Raw genomic sequence first — 22466 nt, forward strand, 5'->3', positions numbered from 1 at the left:
CCCACTAGGACTACCTTTCGATAATTAATTATGCTTTAAAGACAAAATTGCACATGAAAAAACCTAAAAGGAGAAAACTAGGAAGAAGTTAAATGAGTACTAAAATAACACTTCAAAATAATTTCACAGTATAGTAACACGAATGTTACGTGGGTTTTAGACATGATAAATGGATTTAGTGTGACGACAGAGGATTTATCAATAGCAGACAGCTTTGATTAATGAGAGCTTCAGGATTAGATAGTGAGTAATTCGTGCTATGTACAATTAAGTACAGGGAATAGTAATGAACGATTTCAACACTACCAAAATTAAGCCGAAATAATGAGAATAAAAATCGGTCTGAGAACGTGAAATGTTTTGAAAATCTATGCATGCTATTGTCCAGTTTTTTTAAGGTCCAGGTTCCAGATTTATTGAAACGATAAACTATTTGAGGATTTAGGCTAAAGAAAGAAAGTGTTAAAGTACATTAAGCTAATAATATGCAGAAGCAGCACACACAGCATTGCGCAAGAGAGGCACCGGCGTAAGTTTTTGTGGGTAGAAATCTTATATAACCAGCGGCCCTACCGCGGTTGTTTGACAGCTACAATGTCACGACCGCAATCACCTCTGATTGGTTAATGCTCGCTCACTATTGGCCATAATGCATTGTTGCAACAAGAATCGCACAAATTCAGCCAATCAGAACAATTGAGATTGTAATAATGATTGATGCAGGTTTTAGACAATCGCCCTACCGATCTCTCCCCAATGAGATCAGATTGATCAGGCAACGCATTGGTGGTTCCTCTGGTACTGCAAATGGTCATGGGCGGCGGTAATCACTTTACATCAAGTGACCCGCCTGCTCGTTTGAAAGCCTATAAAATTGAGAAAGGAGGCTCTTGGTAATAGAGGTAAAGAATCACTTGTTGTGTGGATTTATTTTAGTATGCACATACTAAACAATAAAAAAATAAGTCATTTATTAGGGTTCCGTATCTCAAAAGGAAAAACGGAACCCTTATAGGATCACTTTGTTGTCTGTCTGTCTGTCCGTCTGTCTGTCAAGAAACCTACAGGGTACTTCCCGTTGACCTAGAATCATGAAATTTGGCAGGTAGGTAGATCTTATAGCTGACATTTGGGGAAAAATCTGAAAACCGTGAATTTAGGGTTGCATCACACAAAAAAAATTAAATTGTGGTCATAAACTAATAATTAGTATTTTCAATTTTCTAAGTAAGATAACTATATCGAGTGGGGTATCATATGAAAGGTCTTCACCTGTGCATTCTAAAACAGATTTTTATTTATTTTTATGTATCATAGTTTTTGAATTATCCTGCAAAATGTCGAAAAAATACGACTGCAGTACGGAACCCTCATTGCACGAGCCTGACTCGCACTTGGCCGGTTTTTTGAGCAAAACATAGATAGGTTTAGTTACATCTGCATTTAAATGTACTTATGATCATATTCTAAAAATTCTAATTAACTGTCCCTAAATCAGGTAAAAAGCCTGTGTTTCAAGCGACATTAGATTGTTGCATAAAGACAAACAGAGAGAAATTGCAATACATTAGACCACGATTAACAACTTTCTTATGGCCGTCAATCATTAATCATTTTCATTACATACTATAGGAGTGGGTGCGTAATCATTACGGACTAGGCATACTATGATGTACTATAACCATCGATATAAATGATAAGATATGCCCAAGCGAACAAAATTTTTCACGGTTTTGGAACCACAGAAATCAGCGCCACCTCTTAGATACTAATGAACAACCCGTTTGAAATCCACACGTCACTGAGGTTGCATTGGTGCTAAATAAACATTTTAGGACCAATGAGTCGGTGCCATTTTGCTTGTTCAACGGCCCTGCCCTTACGAAGTCTGAGCGAAGTAATATATAAGTCTATGACTACAGTGGGTGGGCCGCAATAAAGTATAAAGCTTTACTATTACATAAAGTTACAGGACACACGTTTCTTTTTTTTTTTTCCTTTTTTTTTAAATATTACAATAAAACTTAAAGCTAGCCTTATCTAATTACTATATAAATCATAACCGCGTGGAACGGTGCCAAGAATACTGGCTGCATTTCCGCGCTGGACAGCCAGGCTGATCCGTTGCGCAAAAAATGAGCCAGCCCTTCTGTCACCAGATGAGGCTATTAATCGCGGTGAAATGTCTCGTAAAAAATTTTTAGCACTAAGACTCCATGGCCCCAGGGTCTCCACGGCAAACGGCACAAAAATGTAACTCTCTATAAGAGAGGCATACTTGCGCCGCTTGCCGTTTTCAGCTGTTTCTGCTGCGGCTCCCGGTCTTGATGCTGTCTTCCTGATATGACACGGGGCCAATGTGTCAACGCAAGTTGCGTCCCACATTAGCGCCCGTCCCCGTTCCCAGGGAACCAGCGTCAATCCATCAGGTCTCTTGCCATCATCCCGACTAATCCCTGCCGGCTCAATGAGCGCAGGAATATTTATGGTGGCAAGAGCTCTTTTAATTGTATCGTTAAGAGAGCCATGCCTAAACAGCCTACCAGAGCTCCTTTGGCAAGAGAGTCCGTGGATTCCAAATTTATCACACGTTTCTTGATCTTGTTGTTTATTTATCAAGTGTTTGTATTTTATTAACCGACTACAAAAAGTAGGAGGTTTTCATTTCCACGGAATCTTTGTTTTTTTAACGGTATGTTCCCCGATTACTCGAAGACGCCTGGACCGATTTAGCAGCAGGCAGCGTCCCGTCATGATGCCATTACGCGGCAGAAAGTAATTTACATCGGCCTTTAGAATGACATTTCGGCTTTGTAGATCGTTGTCTCTGTCACTTATATCTATGGCGTTTTGTCGGTCTCAATGACAGGGACAACGCTCTACAAATCTGCTATCTCCTTCTAAATGTCGATGTACATTACGTTCAGCATGTTGGTTCTGTATAAGATTAGACATCTGCCACTACTGAATTCTGGTTTCCCAAATTAGTAGTGCATCATCACTTAAATTATTATCAAGCGTCACGTTCCATTTTTATGGCGTTTGTGCACTTATCCGTGAAATCACCGATTCCGTAAAAATACGAATCAAATGAGTATCTACGTATTTGTAAATGACGGCCACTTTGAACAATCACGGATACGAACCAAATAGGTATGGATGAGTGCACAAATGTCATCAAAGTTGCAAGATTTTCCCACCGATTTTTTTTATCACCGTTACACCGGTATTTGGTAGCGAACAAAAAGTAGTCTCAAAGAGCGTCATAGCAAAAATTCCGTAAGCTAATATAATTCTTTGCTGTAATTCCTACGTACATCATTAGATAAAACTAGTTTCAACCGAACATTCTGAATACTTTTAATTCGCGTAACCTTGAGACCCCAACAACGTCTATCGGTTTTTTGAACTAAGTATGTGCCCTGCCCATTGCCACTTCAGCTTCGCAACCCTTTGAGCTATGTCGGTTACTCTGTTCTCCTACGAATCTCCTCATTTCTGATTTGATCACGTAGAGAAACTCCAAGCATAGCTCTCCCTATATCGCCCGCTTAGTGACTATAAGCACACGAGTAGATATTATAGACCAGAGGGGAAGCTTCACACTAGCTCACGCACACCACGACGTGTCACGGACGCTCCGTTCGATGGCAAACGGAGCGTCCGTGACACGTCGTGGTGTGCGTAAGCTGCGCTATGAGTGAGTGAACCTACAACCAGCAGCTAGTATGAAGCTTCCCCTCTGGTCTAATATCTACTCGTGTGCTATAAGCTTTCTTATATGAATCCCATAGTTAGCGACCGTGTCTCGTTATATTATAACCGGTAAGACAATTAAAATCAAAGAAAAGCTCGTAAAAGACAAGTCGAAGGCCAAATCTCCATTCATATCAATCAAGTAGGCAATTTAAACGCGCGTACCCGAAAGCACATGTGTCGAGTCACGTCACGTGTATGTTAACGTGCTATACACCCACACACGCACAATTAAACTCTCACAAGTAAACATACATTCACGTACGCACAGTATCTTTCACTGTCTGTGTAAATGAAAATATATAACTAAGTTGTGGTAACTGTAAGCGTCGCGTCGATGAAAGTGCAGCAATATCCAATAAATTGATGCAATTAATTGCACGTATGATACGATTTTTAGGGTCCCGTACCTCAAAAGTAAAAACGGAACCTTTATAGGATCACTTTGTTGACTGTCTGTCGGTCTGTCAAGAAACCTACAGGGTACTTCTCGTTGACCTAGAATAATGAAATTTGGCAGGTAGGCAGATCTTATAGTAGACATAAGGGAAAAATGTGAAAATTGTGGTCATGAACTAATAATTAGTATTTTCAATTTTCAAAGTAAGATAACTATATCAAGTGGGGTATCATATGAAAGGGCTTTACCTGTGCATTCTAAAACAGATTTTTACTTATTTTTATGCATCATAGTTTTTGAATTATCATGCAAAATGTCGAAAAAATACTACTGTAGTACGGAACACTCGCACTTGGCCAGTTTTTTATATTTTTTTGAGTCTTAATATAAAGAATCCATAAATGTGCAGCAATATTCAATTACTTAAAGCAATTATTATAAGCACGTATGATGAGATTTTTGAATCTCCGACTTGACTGAATGAGTTCCGATTTTTCGATAACTCCAGTTAAAAATTATGAGTTGGTTTGTTTGTTTACTCAAAAACTTACTCAAGGCTCTGAAAGGGCGTAGGTTTGAAATAACAATTTTCTCAAGAATTCATATCAAGCTTAACACCACTTGTCACCAACCTGATAAAAACGCTAAGTCAAAAAACGTGACATGTAGAGTGACTTCACAACAGACTGATAACTTGATTATTAAAATATAGATATAGAAATGAAAATAACGTCATTCAAGTTTCAATACAATCTACATAATATCGCCATGAAAATATTTCGAGACCAGTGAATAGTTGGAATATTTGGTATTTACAAAACTCGTTTTAGTGCGCACGAATTTTTTTTCTTTTATAGGCTTTATTATTTACTAACTGATGCCCGCAACTTTCTACGCGTGGATTTACGTTTTTTAAAAATTCCGTCAGAACTCTTTGATTTTCCGGGATAAAAAGCTAGTAGCCTATGTCACTCTCCAAGTCTTAAAACCTCATAAAACCATAGTCTGTTTGTAGCAGTTTGTACTTGCACTAGCCATTGATGTATGAATAAGGACATAACATATTGACATCTGTTATTTATATGGATAAAACCTGACTGAGGGTGCAAAATATCTCATATATCATTGCATAGAAGTTCAGAACTTTGTAGAACCATACAGAAGGTCCATATCGGAGGCCACTACTTACTGCGGAAATCGGAAGTTGTAGTTAATGGCTAACGATTAAAAAACTACTTAAATAGATTGTGTACTAAACAAACTACTAATCTATTGTATCAATCTTTATGGCGGCTTGCACTATTGCGTAGAACAAACAAATAAAACGAAGAGAGTAAAACTCTATTTGAGATAAAATGTAGCCGAAATATTCGCCGAAAATTTTTCAGGATTACCTAACATTTTATTATTCGTACAAAAATATGATTTAGCAAATAAGAGAAACGGTATTTTTTTGCGAATCAGTAAGAGAGCTTTATGATTTCGATATTGAACTTTTTGACAAATTCATCGTATTATATCTTTATGCCGGTTTGCACTATCGCCGATAGCAGACAAATAACTAAATGAGAAGAATAAGACTGAATTTTCTGACAAAATAGTCAAAATAATGGCTTATTACCCCTCTAGGCTCTAGGGTATATACTCGGTAACATTAGTGGACTAAAAATAATAACATACAAGTACCGTTGACGAGTGGATAGATAGTGGATAATTATCTACTTTTCAGAGTATACTTGAGTTTCAATTTGTTATTTAAGATTTCTATGGTATACACCCTAGGTTGGCTGTTTAAATAATTAAAAAGGAATAAACCGAAATAATCTCCAAATTTTTGCGGATAACTTATTTATCAGAAAAATATAATAGTTTATCAATAGGAACACGGCAAGCTTTTTGGCACCAGAATTCATTGTGTTAGGTATTGGATTTTTTTGGTAAATTCTTCGAAGGTATGAGCCATCATAATGTTTGGAGCATTTTAATTATTCCTTATCTAAAGACGCAAAAATTACAATAAAGAATATAAAATCGCCTCAGTAAGCTTGAGTCGAGTCGAGAAAACCATGAGGTTACGTCTTAGAATATGGGTGTCACAACCTACTGAGGAATATTTAAATCATCAAGAATTTAAAAAAAGTTGATAAAGCCTCTTTTAAAAGGCCGTCGACCGAGAATCGATATTCTGAATTTGGCAAGCCGTGTTAGAGCAACGACTTTTAGCGAGTTCATGAATTATACATGTATGTAGTTCGGTAGTTAATTGGTTGAAATGTTTATGCCCAATGTCCACTTGATCAAGTAATGGTCTAAGATCCGGTACTAGAAAACCCTCATGTTATTTAATGATGCCAGTGATGACATATGGATCCGAGACATGATCGCTAACTATGGCCCTCATAAGAAAGCTCAGGGTCACTCAGCGGGCGATGGAAAAAGCTTGGAGTTTCTCTACGTGATCAAATCAGATATGAGGAACTAGAGTAACCGACATAGCTCAACTGGTTGCGAAGCCGAAGTGGCAATCGGCAGGGCACATAGTTCGTAAAACCGATAGACGTTGGGGTCCCAAGGTGTTGGAAGACCCCCCCCCCCCCACTAGGTGGACGGACGACATCAGACGAGTCGCAGGGAGCCGCTGGATTCAGGTAAGTACGCGTTATTAATATACCCTCATCTGTTATTTAATCGCTTTTTATATCAGATGAAAGATTATTTCGAGCAAACGAGCAGGCGGGTCACCTGATGTTAAGTGATTACCACCACCTACGAACAAATGCAGTACCAGAGGATCCGCCGATGCGTTGCCGGCCTTTTAGGAATCTGTTGGTCCGCCCCTTGAATAACCCCATATTGTAATCTAATGGGAACACCGCCGATAGGAGTTGGTTCCACAGTTTGCATGTGCGTGGAAAGTAGGATCTGTACCCGTAGTACAAGATTTTACGTCTCACCAAACCAAACCAAATTCGAGAGTCGAAATACTTCCGCGTTACAGTAAAATGGACCTAAACAGCCTTGAATTGAAGTCAAATATTCAATGCCACTGATTTTAATTTCGCAATGTTTCCGCTTGGAGCGCTGGCTGTAGAAGTGTAGACAAACTTGAGCTTTAAAACAAGGCATTTAAGATCCAGTTTACTGTAACGCGGAAGTATTTCGACTCTCGAATTTGGTTTGGTTTGGTGAGACGTAAAATCTTGTACTACGGGTACTGGCACAGCGGACGGTCGAAATGCACCATACCAGGTGGTGATGGTGGAATTGCTTACGGTGGCGCGCGGTGCGGTTGTAGAAAAAGGAGGGTGGAATGAGGTCAAAAAGCTCTTCAGAGCACTCCACATTATAAAGGCGATAGAACACGTAACACGTCTTGAAGTATACTCGTACCTCTAACCTGTTTAACTTGTATGGAAGTTATAGAGATAACTTATTGAGAAATTCTTCTAAGTCTGTCGTACTAGTATCGATTAAAGGCGTATATGTACAGGTGATATAACATATAACATTATGGGTGGGCAAACAGTGTTGTGTCATGCGCGTTAAATATTCATGCTCGGCCGATTAATTCTTTAATTATGAATAACTTTCGTATAAAACTGTAGATACCTATATCGAATAGCAATTTTAGCGATTCTATACAATGGAGTTGGCGACAGTTTCACCTATCTAAGGAAGCATGGATTAAAAGAGCAATAAAATTATGATCTAATGATTGTTTACAAAAAATATGAAATTCATTCACGTATGTATTAAGAGCGAAGTTCATTTTACGTGACGAAAGACACGTTCTGTAGGTAAATACTAGTAGGTACCTATGTATCAAACATATCAAAGATGCAACGTCATCAGCTTGGTCACAGACGCGCCTATCCGCCTACAATGGAGTCTTATCCATGTCATCATCATCATCATGATCAACCCATCGCCGCATCACTACAGAGCACGGGCCTCCTCGCAGAGTGAGTAGGGGTTTGGACATAGTCTACCACGCTGGCCAAGTGCGGATTGGTAGATTTCACACTACTTTGAGACCATTATGGAGAACTCTCAGGCATGCAGGTTTCCTCACGATGTTTTCCTTCACCGTTAAAGCAAGTGATATTTAATTACTTAAAACGCACATAGCTCCGAAAACTTAGAGGTGCGTGCCCGGGATCGAACCCTCGACCACAGCTTATCCAAGTAATATGCTATTATAAAAACAAGAAGAATCCGAACCGTAGGATATGGAACGTCGGTTCAGCGGTTGAGCCTGAAAGTTAACAAACAGACACACATACTTTCGCGTTTTTTAGGGTGCTGAATGTTGTATATTTTCTATTGCTGCTATTACAACAAATATTTGCTATAATAATAAAAACCAAGATGGCGAATTTCAAAATGGCCACTAAGTATCCAGATGTAAAAAAAAAGTAGGTAGGTACATAGTGTTATATGTTGTAGGTACGATGGTACGAAACCCGTCGGGCGTTTGTGCACTCATCCGTGAATTCACGTATTCCGTAAAAATACGAATCGAATGAGTACGTACTTGTATGACGGCCACTTCGAAGAATCACGGATATATAAATACGAACCGAATACGGATGAGTGCACAAACGCCCTTGGTGTGAGTCCGATTCGCACTTGACCGATTTTTTGCAAATGCACTGAATCACGGGGCGCTATGAATGAATCTGACTAAAATTGTCCTGCAGAAGAACAATAGACATTAGTAGGTAATCATCTAGAATTGGGGTAGGTATTTGACTACATAAAAAATAAATTATTTCTCAGTGATTATTTTCGAATGAATGAATGAATATTTATTTATTACTAAAATTTTTACATTTGACTTAAATGGGAGTCCTGGCTTTAATAGGTCTTCCAAAATACTCGTAGGTACCTACGTAAAATCCACGTACTTTGTTTTAAGTGTTTTAATAACCATTTCAGGATTTCAGTCAGTTTTAAGTGTAATAACCATTTTAAATTATCGATCAAACTAAAAAAAGTACGTCATTATGATGTGACAGTCCAGTATTTCGTAGAATATCGCATACCTAAGTGCGCGTTTTGACGTTTGATAAAAAGTTACTGATTTGACTAGTGGCCAAATACCGTATTGTTACGAGGAAAAGTTACGTTTTACGCCATCAATGGGGCCGATTCTCTAGTACACAATCTCTAAACTAAACTAAATTAACAGGTCTAAATCTAGTGCTTTCCTTTTCCGCAAGCAACATTATGAAAGGGATAGCAATAGATTTAGACGTGATATTTTAGTTTAGTTTAGAGATTGTGTACAAAGGAATTAGCCACATTGATTCTCTAGTCTATCTCTAAACTAAATTTAGAGTATCTGCATCCTTTTCTTTTTACTAATGCTAAAAAAGGAACGGAACATGACTTTCACATTTAAAGACTCTAAATTTTAGTGCACAATACAAATTTAAACAGTAGGTTCGCGAGTGCGTGCTAAAATCACGGGTTTACCATCTAAAAATTAAATTTAGAAATGTCAAACTGCTTCTGTCCTTTTCATATTACAATAGTAAGAAGAGGGTGCGAATACTCTAAAATTAAGTTGTGCTTAGAATCGGTGCCAATGGGGCCGATTCTCTTGTACACAATCTCTAAACTAAACTTAACTAACAGGTCTAAATCTAGTGCTATCCTTTTCCGCAAGCAACATTATGAAAGGGATAGCAATAGATTTAGACGTGCCATTTTAGTTTAGTTTAGATTTTGTGTACAACGGAATTAGCCACAATGTTACGGCAGTTACGGGCTTAACAAGTATAAATAATGTTCAATTACAAGTTTACGGGTTTTTGCTGCGAGGCCCGTACCTTTCGGTTGGCGCCGGCTCGCGAGACGGGAGCTGTGACGAGTGAGGTCACTCGGTGCAATGTTGCGAGCGTTCGGTACCGTTGCTATCGATATCGATATATCGATGTAATGTTACGATTTTTTGCTACAAACCTGCAGATTGGCACCGTCTCGCGAGACGATACACTCGTCCACTCGGTGCATTGTTGCGAGTATTCGGTAAAGCGAACGTTAAGTAGTTATCGATATCATATCCGTGTAACTACATTGCGCACTATAAGTTTCTTTATCATTTGCCTATTTTAGAACCCTGAAAACCAATATTAGAGTACCAATTTTACGAGTATAGATGGTCTAGGTATGATGGTCTAACTACGAGGTAACTAAGACCACGTGTTGAAAAATTTGCTACCTAGAGCGTGTTTATCATAATAATTGATTTTTCAGCTTGAGACTGAGTTCCAGTAGTATTATTTTAAAATCATAAAAATATGCATCATATTATCATAAATAATTTGAGAATTTCCACTAAATCTTTTTTACATGAAGGCATTTGGAGCCTCGATAGCTCAAAGGTTAAAGGAGCGGACTGAAATCCGAAAGGTCGCCGGTTTCAAACCTCACCCGTTGCACTATTGTCATACCTACTCCTAGCACAAGCTTTACGCTTACTTGGAAGGCAAAGGGAAATTTAAACTTGGCTAATATTCTTAAAAAAAGTAAAATGTTTCTTATTTTAAAGGTTAAAAGGCTTTCATACTCTGACGGGCAAAGTAAATATTCTTCCAATTCGAGTCTGAGAACTTGTTTCGCTCGGTTAATAGGTATATGGGCACAAAGATTACAAAAAGATTCGTCTCAATATTGATTTATTAAAACATACTTTAAATAAGGAAGCTAACGAACGAAATAGGAGATAAGAACGACAAACTGTTTAAAGAGTCAGGAAAAACAAGCTCTAATTCCACTCATTAATCACCACACACACATTATTATCAAAAACTTTTCCGGGTCGGTTGAAATTCTTAGGTTATCGATAATTAAATATTATGGTGCGTGGCTCCTCACTGGATGCGCAGCGTCGAAGCGGCGGGGGACCGTAGTACCTCCCCGCGACCCGCTTCCTCCCCGCAGTTGTATAAAACATCGTAACACCCGCGCGCCGCGTCTTACGCTCGGAAGCCACCGTGTAGCTCTGTGCTCGTTCAACCTCAAAGCCACGCGCAACTACGGACTTGTGAAAGTGCGATTGCAACGATTTCTCGGTAGTGAGAGTAAACCGAGCCCGTGCAGACGGAATCTTTGATTAAGATTAAAAGTGCTGTGAATTGTCTCGCGAATACAAGACAGAGTTCAATGGAAGCCAGGTTTGTGACGTGCCGGAGCTTCCAGCAGACCAAGCCGCCCGAGAAGAGTTTAGCGCCGCCGCCGACGGTGAAAGGGCTGCTATCTCGCTTCGGAAGCCAGGCTCAAGCTTTGTTCGCGCCGAAGAAACCACGATTCGGTTCCACTGTAGCCATCCATAAGTTGAGGGAGTCCAAGTGGTTTAAACATGATGAGCAAAATATTCTGTGTGCGGTCCTCGAGACGGGATTCATATTGGAGGTCAGAGCGGAGGATCCTCTGCCGCCGGACTCTACGTTGTCCCCAGACTACCATATGTACGCCATTGCCATGTGGAAGAAGGGTAAAGGTATGCCACTAAATTATCATGATCAACCCATTGCCGGCTCACTAAATAGCACGGGTCTCCTCTCAGAATGAGAAGGGATTTGTCAATAAATAACCGGTCTAAATTCATAGCCTTGTGTAGCATCATCGTATTGAGAAATAGGCGGTGGTCGATGACGTTTGAGTGCGAGGAGGTGTGATGTAGGACTGAATGTGAATTGTAAATAAACTGGTAGCGGTCGTGCCGCATCGTAATGAGCACGATGAGATTTGTAAATAATTTATGCACGAACCGTAAAGCATGCTCGACCGTGCGCTTTTTAACGTAGGCTGGTGAATAGTAAATTAATTGCCATATCCTATTAAACAATAGGCTCTAATAAATTTAAATAAAACAGGCACATTTAGAATTTAGAACATTAAAAATTACTAAGTTTATTGAATTGAATTGTTTTTGAACTAAAAATTGTCTCGTGAAGTATGCTCGTGATATTCAACCAGATAGGTACCTACCTAATTTGTTTTAAGTTCCAACAAAGCGACCAGAAAATTAGCAGATGTAATTGAATTATGAAGATTTACATTTGCGTGCTATTGTTATAAAGCTAAAGATAGCTATGGAAGTAGGTACCTAGGTAGATACTTTGCGTTCATTCTTATCGGTTAATTATATATAAATAGCTGGAGCAACCTTGACGCGTCTAAAACAAGGCAACTTTCTTCGCTATAAATATTCCTTAGGAGACACAGTGTTATTTCCCCGATGCTTACGGTTTTCAAGCGATTACGTATTTATGAATGCGATAGAATTTATGCAAACGGCTTCCCGAATTCTTGCGTATCGTACCTACTTGTCTACAATTTGACTTCCCAATTCATTAAACATTCGTATAAACAATGAGAACAAGTAAATTAACAAAGACATTTGAATTCTAGTACAACTTTAACCTTAATATCACGAGTTATAACCATTTAGATTGCCAGTCCTCACGGCTTACACATTACAACTGCAGCATCAGGATTGAGGAGTTTGATAATAAAGTTCACTTTGTGTCCTAAATATCAATTAGCAACATGTTGTAGGTATTTCCGCAAAATCGAGACTTCTATGCAAACTTCCATAAAACCTTTGTCTTCCCATATTCACACAAATAAATTATTTCATTTCATTTCAAAAATCTTTTTCCAAAAATCTGAAAAATCCATCCTAAGATTTAAATAACAATACAAAAGAAATATTCAAGGACCTTGAAAGTTGAAATATAAAAATCATTCACATTCTGCAGCAAAGAAGAATCAAATATATACCTACGAACGAAAAACTAATTAAATTTATTAATACACAATTTTAATTTCTAAAAATGTAATAATTCTAATCAAATAAAATCACGTTGCAGAAAAAACAAAAAACCCGGAACAGATAGAGGTGTACACAGTCCAGCAGAAAGGTGTACGAAAACGTATCATCAAGACCACCCTGAGTGCCTTCTGGAAGAAAGACTCCGTCATACGCATCAACAATGTAGACGACAAGCAAGAGACCCCCAACAGTGAAAAGGACATCAGAGCAAAGGTACATCCAAAAACCAAAGCACGAGGCGCAAGGTTCCAATTCGTACTAATCCCTGGTAAACTTATCGGATAAATCCGCTTATCTTACCCTCGTTCAGGAAATAATAGTAGAGACGGAATTAAATAAAGATTACGATTGTAGACAAGATAATGTTGTAAGTAACGTTAATATAGCTTACCTACGTCAAATATTTCAATACGAATTGCATCACACAACCTTCTAACAATGTTTTGACACGCTACATGCATTACGATTTTGCGAAAGATTGCCAATAAAGTCATAACCCAGATAGATACAGTTTTGTGGACAATTTTGTACCTATAACTTTTTTGTCAAAGTTAGTCTCCATTCAGTCCAGTCTCAATGTGACTCATAATATATTTTTGATATTACTGTTTTTTTTTGTTAGATTCCAGTTTTGCGTCACTTTTTAAACAAATTGGCTCTGATTCGAGCTTTTTTTCAATAAGATCTTAGTTCGGTTGACCTTAAAAGGTTTTTGTTCCATTTCGTAAATTCTTCCTCTTTAGGATATGCGTCAGAATTGGAAACCTCTCATTTCAGATAGCCTCAACGGGCTTTCGTTTTTCGGAAAGTGAACACTGGGACACCTACTAAGGAGCTTCTACTGATTGCAGCTCGAGATGGCAACAAAATCCAGATTTGAAAGAAACTGGCATAATACACTGCATTTCGTCCACTGGTGCCGATATGGGGAGACTCCGCAAGAAGCTCGCATGAGACAGGTAAAATTGCGGCAAAATTAATATAGGGACTACCTGCTAGGACCTATAAAGTACTGTACCTACACCCTAGAAAGTACTGCCGAGCCCCTGAGTAAACGAGGACTTTAGACTGAAGTTCGATGTAAAGTAAAACACATGAAATAATTTCCTAGAGCTACATAACTACGAAGTTACATTTATATTTTAATTTCAAACGACGTTATCGTTCGATCGGTCTTTATGTTCTTCGTTTTATTGCTCAAGTTTTAGAATTTCTGTACTTTGTTATTTACATAATGCATGTTACGAGTTTCTGTCTTTACAATGTTTTTTTTTCTTGTGTTTTTTGTCACTACACTGTCCGCTTTAACGTAAATGTTATTTCAACTTGATTTTTCATATCATCGTCCATTAATTTTGCAACAATAATAATTTTTAAAGACTCGTTTGTTGGCTTAAAGATTAGCTTTTGATATGACGATATTAAAGCCAAACTTTAAGGGTTAAAATTAATTGTAAAGGCAGTTTTTTTAGCTATATTTTTGTTATTTTCACACCATCTTTCGACCAAAATTCATTTTATATTGCTTAGTATCAACGCTTATGTGATTGTCTATATTACGTATCAAAGTAACTTGGATATGGACTATCGCATTGGAGCTTTCATATTCATCGAGAGGACATTGAAAACTGGGCACATGAGTATCACCGGAAGGCTGGGCATCATCGATGGGAGACGAATTAAAAAAAAAGAAACGCACAAAGTAGCACTTTTGTTACAGATCAGCTTAACGACGTCGAAAACACCTATGATTATCATCTTTTGATGGTAATCTATGAGGCGCTTTGGACATACGGCTGGCAACAAAACCGGTGAGGTCCTTTATATTAAAAGAAAAGCGTGAATTCGGTAATGTACCGGAATTCAATGTGCCCTGAATGTTAACTGTTGATCTATCGTGTGATACATCCTTATGCTGTGTTACTTTTTCTTAAGTATGTTGACGCTTTTAGAATTCTTAGCTTTTTAGTTTTTTTTCTATAGGTACATTAGGAATTGATAAAATTGTTTTTCTTAATAATATAGTTTACACCTAAGACTGACTAGATACTCTATCTCTAGAGCCTAAAGTATACATTTTTAAGATGTGCGAAGTTTTCGACGAATCAGATTATTGATTGAGAGCTGATGTGATAAAATTATCACGTCATCTAACAATAACTTGATTGGTCTAAGCTCTTTATAAACTTTAACAGAAAAATAAAATAATATGAATTACAAAATAACAAACCTCGTACTCAGTGACTGTTAACGCCATCTAGTAGCGACATGTTGCAGTTACCAAAACTACTTTCAAAGGTCTAAAAAATTTCTATTTTGTAAAATACATTTCAAAAATTGGGGAACTGGCAGGAGGGAGTTTTAGTAGCTTGTTATAAGTCCCGCAAATTGTTGACGCGTGTGCGGCCATTTTAGTGACGTCAGCACTGGACTGAAGTTTCGAGCTGATGGTATATTTTCATTTCGGCTGACGTCAAAATGGCGTTATTGCGATGTTAATGAGACATGGTTCCAGCGCAATAGCAATTTGCGGGACTTATATCTTGAAACACTGAAAATACCTATAGCCTATAGGCTTTGAACATTCCTTAGTATGATGAGCCTAAAATCCAGCGCAAACCAGTCTTTAATAAAATATGTAGTAGGTACCTATTGGGTACACGCTATAAAATGAGCAAGGAAAACGAGTATGCAGATTATATCGACACTCTTTTATATTCAAAGAAACAATTTAATTATCTGATATTTTATATTGAATCCAGTTATTGTGCGGGACGACCAGTTAGACTGGTTCGCTCGCTTATCTGCTTTCTTTTAGCTTTCAGTTGTTTAAAAAAAAACATACCTAACTTACGTATGTTGGCAACGACTTCTATAAACTGATAGGCCGCTGTGTTTAAAGCATACTCATAGGTGTCGTTTTACTCAAAGGTGCGTAAACACCTTGCCAGTATCTATGAGTATTTACTACGTATAGTGCATTCAATATTAACTGGCGTATTTCCACTTGAGACCGTTATCAGCAATAACAATAGGATTACATTCGAAATGCCACGTAAACAATAAGGGTATTAAACCAAACACTCATAGAGCCCATTCATTTTTAAAGGCGCCGGTTCAACCTTATATATTTTGTTCAAACCAACAGTGTTGATACTTTTGAATTCACCCGCCACGACTTAATCCTATTGTTATTGCTAATGACGGTCTCAAGTGGAAACACGCCAGTTAATATTGAATGCACTATACCGCTACGCGCATGTGGATCACACCTCACACACAAGCGTACGAAATTGCTTCATCTTTTAAAATAATATGTTTGTAATTTGAGCTTTCCTTTTCAGAAGTTTCATATCTTTGTATTTTGGTATTTTGAAGTTTTATTGGAAAGATAAATAAGTTTGTTTTATTCAGATTCAAGCACTTTATTAATTAATGGACCTTTGAAACGTGTTTTAATATTAATGTCATACAAATAGACCGAGGTCTACTGCTAGCGGCTTTTGCAACACTTTGTACGTAAAGTAACAATGTTACAAATAAATTAATTGAAATTGACTAACAAGACTATCTAATCACACATTATTTTTATGACTAGAAAAATTTCACACGTACATTTTGCTGATTTAAATGTAGGTCTTTTTATTATTTTCTTATGTATATTTCTTTTTAATATAAATATATACAATAACAGGAATATTGAAGTCTTATCTAGATAGATAAATATTTAATTGAATTAGGTATACTATCCTAAACAAATTAGTGCAGTTATCTAAAACAAAAATAAATATAAAATAATAGTTTAAAAACTTTATTATTTAATAAAAATTTAAATGCGCAAGTCGTGGGTGTTATTACAATTTAAATGCATGCAAATATACCACTTACATATTTTCATTACATAAGTACGTAGTTATACAGTGAATGTATAAACAAATAAAAAATACTTGTGCAGTTTTTTGTAATGCTGTTTGGCACCGTTCCATACATAATAATATACATACCTACTATTGACAGAGGTCATTGACACGATATTACTAACGTTTATTTACTTGATATACATTGGCCTGCGGGTTTGAAAAATACTAAATCACTAAAACTATAAAATGAGCCAAATTGTTATTGGCATTGGATTGTGTTTAGTTAGTATAACAATATCGCAAGTTTTTGCTAGCGTTCTGGTTACACCCTGTATAAGTCTATGAGTACATGATAAATACAGTAATCATGACGATATCAAAATATATTTGAACAAACGTCTGTCAAAACTTTCCAGTAGCACAGATAGCAAACCGGTTTTATTATCACGAATGAAAGAGTCGCATTTTAAAATAAATGAGTTCATACGCCAAATTACATTTTAAGGTGACGCAGGACGCTCGACCGAAATTGGCAGCGCACGTGGGTAACATGTTTGCTTTTCACTTGACATTGTATGAGAAAGTTGAGAGGCACGATGATTTTCACCGAAATCAAGCGCGTAAAAGGGGTTTAGGAAAAGTATTTTTGGGAAAAAACTGCTGAATTTATGTTTGCAAAGTAAAGTTATTTCAACTAATGAATAAATAAACTACGTCTAATGATAAATTGTTTTAGAATTTTCATATCCCTAATCTTATTTATTTACGCCCAAAGTTGACATTAATTTAGTGTTTAAATAGGAATCTTTTGAGGCTCGTAACTTTTAAATCAATATTTCTTTCAATGTTTTATGTATCAATAAACCTAGATAAAGACGAGATAAATCGATATAATTCTTAGTTTTGTGCGTACAATATCGAATATTGTTGTAATTTCCCTCCTACGTTTGTATGAAGAAAGCACTGAACTGAGTCCCCTTAAGTAAAGTTACTGTTACCAATTGTGATAGTCATTGAGGATATTTCATGTTTAATCAGTTGCATTTACAATATCAAGCACATTTAGCGCTAAAAACCTATTTTAATGAATATAGCATAGAGATCTTAATTTTGTTGCGGAAATAATAACAGATTTTTTAAGTATACCCTTATCCTTTTAATAAGGTTAATATGCCATACTAACTTAACCGCGATTAGCGATTACAACTAGGGGTTATCATATTTCTATTCTTTGTTTAGATTGTAATTTATGACCCATAATTTTCAATAAAATTTAATCTACAGCAAGGTTATACGGTCGCGAATGTCATTTTATCTCGAGTGACATTACCAATTATTAATTTAGGTTAATTGAAGCTAGGATCCCGAGTGGGGTCAACTGTTTCAATTTTATCAATAAAAGTTGGCGAACGATAAAACATAGAAGACGCGTTAATAGTAATAAATGCCACAATTTCATCTGTTAAAATCTTCAAAAAAATAAAATAGCGTAAATTGCAAAAGGCTCATGATTGTGTTGGCTTTTCTATCATATATAATAAGCGGCCAGTTTCACAAGACATATATTAATATGTAAAAAGTGATAGTTACGAAGTTATAATCAAACTGACTTAGCATACGGTAGAGTATTTATGCACCGCCCGCTACGGTAGAGTTTTCGTTGCGCCGTAATGGAACGTAAGAAATACTTCTATGTTTTATCATTCGTTGATACAAGTATGCAAAAGAACAGACATAACGGACTTTGGAAAGAGAATGTTTATGATTGTTTCTTACTGAATTTTAAATTGCAATCGCAACTTTTTTAACAATCATAGCCATAACAATAATTAAAAGTTAAGAATTAATACTCTTACCTTTAATTTATGTTTTTGATTATTTTCTTCAAAAAAAAAAAACGATGTCGACATGATAAAATACCCTAAGTAATCGTCCCCGTTTTCCCTTGTTCCAGATAAGCGAGTCGCTGAAGTGGGGTAACATTGGCATGAACATGGGCGTGATGCTCGTGAGCCAAGGCTCCGCTCGCGCCAAAGCGAAGTCAGTCTGAGTGTCGCAGGCCGGCGTCAGCGCCGGCGCATGCTACGCTTGCTTCTGGCACCCCACGCCCGGAGACATAGACTTCGTTTAACTGAACCTGATTCAAAGTGTTAAGCTGCGACTTTGGAAATTGGTAGACTGGCATCAGCTTTTGTCAAACACACATTTTCATCTGTCAACAAGTAATTTAAAAGGTTTTCAAAAAACCTCGACTGCGGTTTTGTACCTACTGCATCTTTTTCAGCCGGCATATTAATCCGCCATTTTGAATTTTTAAAGAATTTAATGTATCTAGTAACCCTCGCACGATCAAGAGTATCTAATGACGTATCCTTTTCAAAATCAGTTGAGCCGTCGCGTCGAACAGTTACGAGCGGACATACATGCAGGTCAAACCAATCTTTTCTTTTGACTTTGCCGCAGTCGAATCGGGTGAAAATGGGGAATTTTCACACAAAATTGCTCAAGTTTTATTATAATGCTAATTTTAATAGCTCTTCAATTAAAAGGGACTAACAGCTCCCACCATAACATTTTATGGTAGCCGTCTAACACGTTTATAAATTATAAATACTATCTGTCCCGGCTTACTCACGTGTGTAGTCGACGTTAGCCCGACTAGTTTCGAACCCATACGGGGTCCTTTTTCAAGGGAGTCCGTACGTACGTTTATAAATCTAGAAAGTTGTTTGGTCGTTTCTCAAGCCAAATCAGCTAATGCTTTGTCTACTTAAATTCCTTGGTCTAAGAATTAGGTTCTTTATCATTCCATTTCTTGTAAATTAAAAATGCTATTGAATAGATTAGAGGAGTATTCCAAATTAAAAATTTGTTAGAATATTGAAGTTTTAAGTCTATGATGCCTCGGGCTATTAAAATATAATAAGAAATACAAATATAACGGAATCTCTAGCAATATATTTAAGAATGAGGTCCGTGTAATAAATAACTTATGAATGGTTGATAAAATACAAGATATAATCGCGTTAACAATATTTAAGAGGTACTTTATATTCGGAATCTCTTGCGACATAAGGAGTCCGATTTTTTTTTTTGCATAAATACATTCAGTTTTTTACGTTCCTTTTCTTTTAATACCCTTTTCTATTTATTTAAAGTTCAGAGAATATGAAGGATTTCAGAGGCTTTAATTTTCTTTAGAATTTGGTTTAATTGACGTAAAAAAAATTAACATTCCTGAAACAAAAAGACGCGTCCCGCGGCTTCAATTATAAATAAATAAATGACGTACAAGTTAAATTGAAATGTATTATCCGTATTTTTTATAAGAAGATAATTTTACGAAAAGTTTTTGTTGTCTATTATAAACTTAAGAGTTTTCGATTTGATAAGACTGTTCTGATTTTTGACATACATATGTAATTATTTTGAGAGGCTACGAAAAACGCGCGAAATATTTTTCATAACTAAAAATTGGTAGTTTTAACTATATTTATTGTGTAACGATAATTTCGAGATTTATTACTTAGTATTAAAGGTAATTAATTACAGTTTCTATCTTCAAAAAATTTACACAAACATTTTAATCACTACATTTGAAAAAAAGACATCAATGATAATAAAAAGTTATGGCCTTTTGTACTTAATTAAACAAACTTTCTTTGCCCATTAATGATTATAAATTCTGCAACTGAATTTTACGATTCAATCGCATAGTTTTTCGTAGTTAGTGCGTTGACAAGTATTGTTAAGTATTGATATTTATAAAGTAACATAATGACCTAATGAGAAAATGTTTATATAGGACGTGAGTTCGATTGTTTAAAACTCAAGAGTGACTCGTACAAGTTAATGTTTAATTTATGAGACATTTTTTGGATAAATAAATGATTTGAATAAAGGCTGAGTTTATATTTCCTTTTTTTTTCTTCCAAAAATAGGTTAACTGCAGAATACCAATTCTCAAATCAGGAATGAGTAGATCCGGAGAATCAGAGTAACCGACATAGCTCAACAGGTTGCAAAGCTAAGGTGGCAATGGATAGGGCACATAGTTCGAAAAACTGATAGATGTTGGGGTTCAAGATGCTAGAATGGCGACCTCGTATCGGAAAGCGCAACATCGGCAGACTCCCCACTAGGTGGATAGACAACAGGCTACCATAAGTCATGTACTGCGTACCGTACATCAGGTATTTAATTTAAAGTCCATCATGTGCTCATTACCATTCGCAGATATGAATTTTAGCTGTTTTGGTTAAGGTTTTTTTATAATTTTTATTTTATACTTCATTACCGTCCATCACGTACTTCATAACCATCCTTCATGCACTTGATGAGAATCAGTTATAATATAACTAATCACCGTTTGCAGCGATGTGTAAATCTTAAAACTGGAAACTACCACTAACCTCTCAGAAGCCCAAACAGCATGTCCGTAGAGAGCGAGCGTTCGTGCGCCTCGTCTATAATAACCACACGACCACATCGAGGTCAGGCTAGCGGAGACCTTCTCGAAGTAGAATACATTCATCATGTATTTTATCACCGTCAGTCATGTATTTGACAACTGTCCATGGTGTACTTCCATAACGTCGGTCACGTACTTCATTACCGTCCATCACGAGCTCATTACCATCCGTCATGTTACCGTCCATCATGTACTAGATAACCACCCATCATGTACTTGATCATCTTTGGCGTTTTCGTGCGGACGTTGAAACTGTCTGTAAATTACCACTAACCTCTCTCAAAAGCCCAAACAGCATGTCCGTAGAGAGCGACCGTTCGTGCGCCTCGTCCATGATGACTGCGCAGTACTGGTCGAGGTCGGGCTCGCGCAGACCTTCTCTCAGCAGGATACCATCTGTCATGTATTTGATCACTGTCCGTGGTGATGTGCAGTCTTCGAAACGGATCGCGTAGCCGACTTCGTCACCTGGAATAGGACGGGATTAATAAAGACACTGGGGCCGATTCTCTTGTACACAATCTCTAAACTAAACTAAATTAACAGGTCTAAATCTAGTGATATCCTTTTCCGCAAGCAACATGATGAGAGGGATAGATAGATTTAGACGTGCCATTTTAGTTTAGTTTAGAGATTGTGTACAACGGAATTAGCCACAATGTTCTACGAGTAGTTTAAAACGCAAAACTTTTTTTCGTAATGTGTATAAAGGTAAACTAGTGTTATTAGTCTCTAAACTCTAAAATAATAAGCGAGTTACCAACTTAAGTATTTTTATTTTATTCCCTTACAAGTTACCTTCCCCTTGACTCCAATCTCACCCGGTGGTAAGTGATGATGCAGTCTAAAATGGAAGCTCGCTAACTTGGAAAGTAATGGCAATTTTATTAACCCATACCCTGCAATCCTTCATAGGTTCCTACACGACATCGTACCGGAACGCTAAATAAGCTTGTCTTTAGCCAGTGCTTACCCAATTTGACTCCCATCTCGTCCGACACTCGCTTGGCAACGGACATGGCGGCGACACGACGCGGTTGGGTACAGCCGATCATACCCAACTTACTGTAACCCTCCTCGTGCAAGTACTGGGTCAGTTGGGTTGTTTTACCGCTACCCGTCTCGCCTACAAAC

At 37.1% G+C, this 22466-nt stretch overlaps 2 protein-coding genes across 3 annotated transcripts in view; one reads left to right on the forward strand and one right to left on the reverse strand.

Moving 5' to 3' along the window:
• Prp16 (ATP-dependent RNA helicase l(1)G0007) overlaps positions 1-22466 on the reverse strand; it is an 89908-nt gene that overhangs the window by 56873 nt on the left and 10569 nt on the right. Inside the window, exons 10-11 of the mRNA XM_034975589.2 lie at positions 22306-22458; positions 21607-21800 (exon numbers count right to left, since the gene is read on the reverse strand). Coding sequence (XP_034831480.1) covers positions 21607-21800; positions 22306-22458 — 347 coding nt within the window. The remainder of the gene's footprint in view (positions 1-21606; positions 21801-22305; positions 22459-22466) is intronic.
• l(1)G0469 (lethal (1) G0469) lies at positions 11327-20762 on the forward strand. 2 transcript variants are annotated; one of them, XM_034975584.2, is made up of 5 exons: positions 11327-11663; positions 13039-13214; positions 13853-13960; positions 14722-14812; positions 18816-20762. In XM_034975584.2, the coding sequence occupies exons 1-4, from the start codon at positions 11327-11329 to the stop codon at positions 14764-14766; spliced, it is 666 nt and encodes a 221-aa protein (XP_034831475.1). In that variant the 3' UTR covers positions 14767-14812; positions 18816-20762. The 2 variants fall into 2 exon arrangements, with proteins under 2 accessions (XP_034831475.1, XP_034831474.1); XM_034975583.2 differs by lacking the exon at positions 14722-14812.

This window comes from Maniola hyperantus, chromosome 14 (assembly GCF_902806685.2).
Source record: "Maniola hyperantus chromosome 14, iAphHyp1.2, whole genome shotgun sequence".
Taxonomy (NCBI): Eukaryota; Metazoa; Arthropoda; class Insecta; order Lepidoptera; family Nymphalidae; genus Maniola; species Maniola hyperantus.